The sequence below is a fragment of the Sus scrofa genome, chromosome 2, assembly GCF_054392235.1.
Source record: "Sus scrofa isolate SSC_HxYL_T2T_F1_AM1 chromosome 2, Sscrofa_HxYL_maternal_Yorkshire_Landrace_v2.0, whole genome shotgun sequence".
Lineage (NCBI taxonomy): Eukaryota > Metazoa > Chordata > Mammalia > Artiodactyla > Suidae > Sus > Sus scrofa.
Window position 1 is genome coordinate 147093493 of NC_139384.1, and position 8501 is coordinate 147101993.

The 8501-nt window shown below is 40.5% G+C and overlaps 1 protein-coding gene across 19 annotated transcripts in view; it reads right to left on the minus strand.

Annotated features, from left to right (window-relative positions):
- CDKL3 (cyclin dependent kinase like 3) overlaps positions 1–8442 on the minus strand; it is a 126228-nt gene extending 117786 nt beyond the window's left edge. For 13 of the 19 annotated variants that reach the window (XR_014838801.1, XR_014838802.1, XR_014838795.1 and 10 more), the window contains exons 1-2: positions 4445–4787; positions 3989–4171 (exon numbers count right to left, since the gene is read on the minus strand). Coding sequence is in view for 10 of the 19 variants with exons in the window: in XM_085014600.1 (XP_084870726.1) it covers positions 3989–4153 (165 nt within the window). In the remaining 9 variants the exon portion in view is untranslated. Of the gene's footprint in view, positions 1–3988; positions 4172–4373; positions 4788–8203 lie in introns of those variants that run through there. The other 6 variants (XR_014838797.1, XM_085014604.1, XM_085014603.1 and 3 more) reach the window with 3 other exon arrangements.
- Positions 8443–8501: the final 59 nt, after the last annotated feature.

An 8501-nucleotide genomic window follows, 5' to 3' on the forward strand; every position in this document is an offset into this window, starting at 1 on the left:
TGCAGTGACAACGCCAGATCCTTAACCCACTGCACCACAGAGAAACTCCCAATTACTCTCCAAGTTTGGTCCTAAACTCTCAAGAGTAAAACATAAGTTCTAGGTGGATGTTATAAATTCATCACACTGTAACAAAAGGGTGTCAGAATGTCTACAAACTTTTCAGATATGTGAAAGAGCAATACATATCCATATGAGCTTTACATAAATATATAGTTATTTGTAAGAATGTTTCTGTTGTCTCTAATATTCTACTAAGCAACCAAACACTTCTTTAGACTGGTAACACCCACTGATAACTACAAAATGTCCAAAGTCACATGTATCAGTGTAGAAAACCAATGAGGTTTAGTATTTTATGCTGCTTAACACACTGACTTAATTATAGTCAATTCTCGAATACTTAATTTTTTCAAATTACCAAAAATCTTTATTCCATTGGCAAAAAATTAAGGGGTACATTTTCCATGTTGGATTCATCAGAAAGCTATACTGATACGAAAAAAAATCTGCCTTTATTCCAATGGCACAATATGAACTTTTCTACTTATCTCTACTAATACATTGACTAAAGCCTTCAAAACATTACTAATAGAAAAACATGCCAAAATATAATGCCAGATTCTTTTCCTATTTTTGCTCCCAATTTCCCTGGTTGGGTGGGATGCCAGAATGCTGAAGTGACAACATGCTGGTAGTAGTGAAAAAAAAAGACTGCCTTTGGATACTATAATAGTAATCCTTCAACTAAAGAAAATTACTGGTTTTCTGTCCAGTCTTAATTTTAAAGGCAAAAGCAGAAAAGGGTGAACGTGAGTTAACAAGCATTAAGGAACATCCATCTAAGGGTAAAGAATCAGCCACTTTCTCAGATAAACCATGAAACCCCGAGAAATGCTCCATTTCCTTTTTGTCAGGTTGATTACTTTTGTTTTCCTTTATTACCAACTTGTCTACAGATATTCTCATTAATTACTCTAACTATATTTGATTAAAAAAATTTTTATTGAAATACAGGTGACTTACAATGTTGTGTTAGTTTCAGGTGTACAGTCAAGTGATTCAGTTATACACACATATATAAAAAACACACATGTATATATGTGTATATACATATACTTTTGGGGGGAGGTGCTGTGCCCATGGCATGTGGAAGTTCTGGGGTCAGAGACTGAACCTGAAGTACAGCAGTGATAACATCAGAAACTTAACCGATGGGGAGTTCCCGTCGTGGCGCAGTGGTTAACGAATCCGACTAGGAACCATGAGGTTGCGGGTTCCATCCCTGCCCTTGCTCAGTGGGTAAACGATCCGGCGTTGCCATGAGCTGTGGTGTAGGTTGCAGACGCGGCTCAGATCCTACATTGCTGTGGCTCTGGTATAGGCCAGTGGCTACAGCTTCGATTGGACCCCTAGCCTGGGAATGACCATATGCCGCGGGAACGGCCCAAGAAATGGCAAAAAGACAAAAAAAAACAACAAAACTTAACCGATGGAGCTACCATGGAACTCATATATAATATATACATATTATATACTTTTACATTATCTTCCATTACAGTTTATTAAAAGATATTGAGTATAGTTCCCTGTGCTATATACTAAGTCCTTGTTGCCTAACTATAATTTATTTAATGAAATTCTAGCAGGTAAAAATTTAGCTCAAATTAAGTCATTATGACAGTATTTTTAGATTAAGAATGTTTAATCCAAGAAATCTTTCTTGTGTAATTACATTTGATCACATTAAATTATTATAAAGAAGTAAGCCAATGAGAAAAAGCAGTTAAGCTATCTATTATAATAGTTGTAATAGTAAATGTTCAAATTATTCTGTATTCCTGCCACATATTAGTTATTTATTTATTTATTTTTCTTTTTAGAGCCACATCTGGGGCATATGGAAGTTCAGTTGGAGCTGCAGCTGCTGGCCTACACCACAGCCACAGCAATGCAGGATTCTTAACCCATTGAGCAGGACCAGGGATCAAACCCACAATCTCATGGATACTAATCGGGTTCATTACCACTGAGCCACAACAAGAACTCCCATGTTGGTTATTTTTACAAAACAATGAAGAAGAAAAGAAAAAAAAACAATCAGCTTAAATGCAACAAATGTGAAGAAAGAGCAAAAGATACTGCCTGGGAAAATGTCTCCTTCTAATCAGATTTTCACTTAGGATACAAAACAGTTGCCTTACAGTATGATTATGTTTTAGGTCATCAGGATAAGGAAAGGTATCTTTCATAAATGTCATCTCTCTACTGACATTAACTTTCCTTTTCAGGAGTTTCTGTTGTGGCACAGTAGAAACGAATCTGACTAGGAATCATGAGGTTGCAGGTTCGATCCCTGGCCTTGCTCAATGGGTTAAGGATCCGGCGTTGCCGTGAGCTGTGGTGTAGGTCATCAGCTGCAGCTCCAAATGGCAGCTACAGCTCTGATTAGACCCCTAGTCTGGCAACCTCCACATGCCATGGGCGCAGCCCTAAAAAAACAAAAAACAAAACAAAACAAAATTTCCTTTTCATTGTCCAGAAATAGAGCAGTTCCAACAACCCAGATGCCGAATATAGTTCTTCCATTTAGAAAACAAATTGACCTTTCATATCTAATAAAGACTTACAACGAAAGAAGAGAATATTACTTTGTATTAGATTAAAATGAACAAGAGTATCTGTTTTATCACACAAAACATCTAGACTATGAACTTTAAAGTATACAGACAAATTCCAATAAACAAAATACATGTATATATATTTAAATATTTTTTAAATCACTAGTTTTGTACTCAATCTCCAGGGAATATTAATGCTTATTTCTTTACACTCCTGGGAACGTTCATCCTGGTTGATCTGTCACACCTATAAGAAATTCTATCCTATGTCCTGATCTCTCCTGATACTGTTCCTCATCTCTAAAAGCCTATTAGTCACTTTTACTCAAATGTATTTCTATCACCGTAAATTCAACATTTCTAAAACTGAACTAGTACCCAAATCATGTCTCTTTGGGATCTTTCATATTGTCATCAATGGTGGTAGCAATCACTGAACCTGGAAGATACATTAACTCCTCTTCTGTTTCCTTCTACACTTTCATGTCTTCTTTCGTAATATGTTATGTTCTAATTTTACTTTCCATTCAAATTGCTGCATTCTAGCAAGGGCCCTCACATTTTAACAGGATTCCTGAATTAAAATCACGGCAGATCTTTTTTTTACTTACTCAATTCTCCTATCTATTCTTAAAAAATAATACTAGGTTTTTATAGTTTCTTCTGAATTCAAAACTTTCCACCTCACAAAATCAAGTTTTGATTCCTTAGCATAAAAGATAAGACTCAAAACCTACTTCCAGTGTACTTGTCTAATCTCACCTCTTTCTACTTCTCTGTATACTAAATGTCTCTGCTCCTTGTCCTTCTCCTGCTTTAGCTTCTTTGAGCTTCTGCTGTTCCCTAACCTAGAATACAAGTCTCTCCCTCTTCCCTAAGTTCTACACATCCTTTAAGGCCCAATTCATGTTTCATTTCCTCCAAGAAACCTTCCCTACCCAACAGGACTTCGTGTTAATCACTTTTATCACGAGCCATTTACATTTAGTATGTTTACATGCTCTTTTGTTTTTCTGATTAAGTAATAAAAGTCCCAAAGAGCAGGTGTGGTCTTTTACCTCATTATAGTCTCAGCATCTGGCATAAAACCTTGCACAAAACAGACATTTCTATTAGGTATTATATCTCGATGTTTCTGAATAATTATTTCACAATATTTTGGCATAGCTTTTGTTACTTTATACCTAAACACATATACCTAATATCACTGTAAAATTACAAAATGTACACAGTAAGGTAAGCTATCACACTAGTTTTTCAATTTATACCTCCAAATATGTTAAATGAAATATTCCTTACATAATCTTTTACTCCGTAACAATTTATCTTTTGACCTACAGAGAGCAATTAAGGCAAAAGAAGCAAACCTTTAGAAACTTTATTTCTCTCGTTGCAATTTTGTTGACAGATTTCTCTGGTTTCTCATAAAATATCTTAATGGCCACTATCTGCCCAGTATCCTTACGTTTACACTTCATGACTGTTCCATAACTTCCCTCTCCTACTTTTCCAAGGGTTTCATACATCTCCATTTTCAGGCCCAGCTTCTTCTTTATAGAAAGAAAGGGAGGAAAAAAACCAAAAGTTAAAAATTTAGAACTTTATTTATTCGAGTTGGACAATGTATTTCCACAATAAACCCATACTTTAAAATAGGGAAACAGAAAAAAATAAGACTCTTTTCCACAGACTCTGTCTTTGGGAACTCTGACAGCTCGGCAGTAAAGTGTCCTTGGGGGCTTGGGCCCTCACCAGAACTCGGGGAGCTTCCTGCTGTCTCGGTCATTCCCACCAAGATTTATGATTCCCTCAGGACATGTCACCTATTCAGCATGGCTGGGGTCCCCACACGTCCTGTCATGCCCACGTCAAATATGAGGTTCCCTCAAGGCTGTAGATCAGATCAGGCCCCGGGACCCGAGAAAACCTCGGGCCTGTCCGCTCCTCAAACCAGAGTTCTTAGGGTCCCGGACCAGTGCCACGCCCGCCGCCCCGCAGTCGACTTCGTCCGGGCAGCCGCCGCCGCCTCAGCCCATTCTATAGTCCCGCTGGCCTGGTTCCACTCAGTTTCACTCAGCCAGGGACCAGCACACGGAGCCGACCAAGCCGGCTAGCCCTGGACCTCCCGAGGGCCTACTGCCATGGCAACGGCGGGGCCTCCCACTCAGGGCCTAGTGCGCAAGACCGGAACACCGGCCTGGCCCGACCCGGAAGGGAAAGTGAAAGCCGGCGGAAAGGAGTTCCCTGCGGGAGCTAACGCGAAGCTTCCTTGGGGGTGGAGCGGGGAGATACGAGCTGCAGTTAGTCGAACGGGGCGACTACACTAGGTTGGTTTCGAGAGGAGTTGGTCGAGGACCACATTTTCACTCCCGCTTGGGTGACTGTAAATCGTCTAGGGAAGGAGAACTAGGGTGAAAGTTTTTCTGACTTGGTTCTTAGATGCGCTCACGGCGGGAGAACACCTGCTGCTTGTGCTTGGTCCTAAAATGATGCCTGGTAAACCTAGGCAGAGATCGCTTTTAAAACGAAGACACCCAAGGAAGTCTTGTGCAATTACAGTTTTCTAAGTACCTAGTTACGTTAATATTCCACAGACCTGAGTTGGGACTTCAGCTGTAGATATTGATCCTTAAAACGGGGATAAAACGGTTCATAAATCAAGAGCATTTCTTGAACACCCCATAGGCTTTAAAAAAAAATTATTTTTTTTTTTGGAGTTCCCGTCGTGGCGCAGTGGTTAACGAATCCGACTGGGAACCATGAGGTTACGGGTTCGGTCCCTGCCCTCGCTCAGTGGGTTAAGGATCCGGCGTTGCCGTGAGCTGTGGTGTAGGTTGCAGACGCGGCTCGGATCCTGCGTTGCTGTGGCTCTTGGCGTAGGCCGGTGGCTACAGCTCCAATTCGACCCCTAGCCTGGGAATCTCCATATGCCGCGGGAGCGGCCCAAGAAATAGCAAAAAGACAAAAATAAAAAGTATTTTTAACTAATAATAGTCCTCCTTTTTACAAATGCCCTTACGACTTATCAAAACCCTAAAAGATCCTCATTAGGATAGCAAATAATTCAAAGGGTTCCACCGCAACAGACCGACGTATAATAGCACCCACCCTTCTCCTCCTCCAAAAAAAGAAACCCTTTATCTAATTAGTTAAGAACTAGATATGGGTTCTGCTGCAATGACAATCTCTAATGGATAAAAAGGAATGTAACCAGAAGTGCCCAGAGAATGTTGTCTTTCCTAGGCTTTCATTTCTTTTTTCTGTAAAAAGAGTTAAGTGCAAGATGCCAAATCTCATTATGCTTCTCCTAAATAAGAGAAAGCATTGCCAAATTATCCAATAAATTCAAGTCCAGTTGGTCTTGCGCCTCCAGGAACAGTTGAAGTCACTCCTGGAGAGGTTTTTAAAAGGCCCCATTCCCAGAGATCCTAGTTTAAACGAGTCAGGTTAAAGGAATTGGTATTTTAAAAGCTTCCCAAGCGTTTCTGTGTTGCTAAGGTTTATGTCAAGAGAGGTGTGGGAGAGGTAGGAGCAATGGTCTTGGTTTTTGCTTATCACCACCAACATATTCAGAATTGTCCTTCCTTTTGAAAAGTTACTCAACCATGTTAGAAAATACTTTCCACTTATGAATACGAACATCACAGTAAATCTTATAGTGGACCCACACTTGCCATACAGCACATTTATTAAATATTTATTGTTGGTTTTATATTGGCAAGGGACAAAGAATGAATCAGAGTCCCTGCCCTCTGTGAGCTTACAATCTAGAGCTACAGAATCACTACAGTATAAAATTATAGCTTTAAAACTATTCTTTCTACAAATAGGTTATGGCAGGCCTGGCAACCAGGACAGTGTATGATTCTTGCTTATACAGTAAAGCTGTAAGACTTCAATGAAACTTCACTTGAATTTGTCAAGAGTGGCTAAATTTCAGAAAGCCATAGAAAATTATAGTAAATTGCTGGACAAATGACTAACAAGGATTTTTAAAAAGGTTTCTTTCAGGAGTTCCCATTGTGGTGCAATGGGATTGGTGGCATCTTGGGAGTGCTTGGACACAGCTTCATTCCCCCACGCAGCACAGTGAGTTAAGGATCTGGCGGCGTTGCTAAGGCTGCAGCTCAGGTTGCAACTATGGCTCAGATCTTATCCCTGGCTCAGGTTGCAACTATGGCTCAGATCTTATCCCTGGCTCTTTATACCTCAGGGAAGCCAAAAAAGTAAAGGGGAAAAAAAAAAAAAGGTTTCTTTCAGCATTTCACTATAGGTAACCCTACTGGTGTGTTTTCATCCTTAGGTAGTGGGAGAATAAAGATTGCTGTGGCAGGGAGGCAAACAAATAAAAGTAAAAATAAGAATATTCAAATATTCACTTTTTGACTTAGAGATTTTTTTTTTTTTGCTTTTTAGGGCTGCACCTATGGCATATGGAAGTTCCCAAGCTAAGGGTCAATTGGGAGCTACAGCTGCTGGCCTACACCACAGCCACAGCCACACTGGGATCTGAGCTGTATCTGTGATCTATACCACAGCTCTCCGCAGTGCTGGATCCCCAACCCACTGAGTGAGGCCAGGGGTGGAACCAGCAGCCCAATGAATACTAGTCGGATTCCTTTCTGCTGTGCCACAATGGGAACCCCCAGAATTAAATTGTGAATGCACATCTATCACGAGTTAGGCCTGGCTAACTTGCTCACCAAGGCAGTTACTAAAAGCAAGAGAAAGAATTAAGGGATTGAAGAAAGGAAGGTACAAGCAAAGTGGAGAATGTTAACCCTTTCTGGGTCCGTGAAACTACAGGCAACACTTAATTCCTCATTCTATCCTATAACACACTGGGCTGAAGAATTACCCAAATGCATTAAAAGAGTTCAGAGTTCATACCAAAAGCTCTGACTGAGCACTGAGGCAACAGAGGAAGAGAACTCAATGACTTGAAGTAATCTCTGAATCCCAATGGTCAACATCACTGAGTCCCATAGTGGAGGACGTTTCAGGCCACGTACTTGCTACACTAAAAAAACGTGAAATAAGTTACCCAGTCTCTAGATACAATCTCCCATCCATGTCTGCAGTATCCCCCAGATCTGATCATACTTTTAGATTTCTTTGACACCAACTATAAATGGATAAACTCTTGAGATCAAATCCCTACATTTCTTGACAAATAAAACCATACTCCATGTTAGCTAAATCCATGGACTGTGACACAAATCCTCACATGAGAGCACACCCATAAAGGAAAACAAAATTCTGTAATTCCACAGTGATTATAAACCAACATTAGACAATCTGTACACTATTTTTTTTTTTTTTTTGACCACCCCTGCGGCACGCCAAGGTCCGGAGCCACAGCAATGAGAGTGCTGAGTCCTTAACCACTCCACCACCCGGGAAACCCTGTACACCCGTTCTTTTATCTCTGCCCAGAATTTCCAATCCTGGAAACCCACTGCAGTGTATATGCAGACTATTTTGGTGGTCCTAAGGAAGCATTTCAAGGGATTTTACTTGCTAGGAGCCTGAGCATTCAACAATGAGAAAAAAGGAGGTCCCTTCACTCTTCCCCCACATACCATATTTGATAAGCCATTGAATCAACCAGTGGGGATATCCAAATTATTTGGGGCTCTGTTTTAGAGAGTTAAGAAACACAACAAACTAGTGCTTCCGACACATCATTGATTGCTGTTAATGAGAGAAACCAGAGACATAAGTAATAAAGGTGTATATCCACCCTGAGCCCCGTCAATTTAACCACCCGGTTCAAAAACCTGGCTAAAACTCAGATCCCGGCGACGCTCTCACGTGACCCGTTCTAATCACGTCATAGGGACACGTGGTTCTAGATACTTCGTCCCCTCCCCCTCAGGG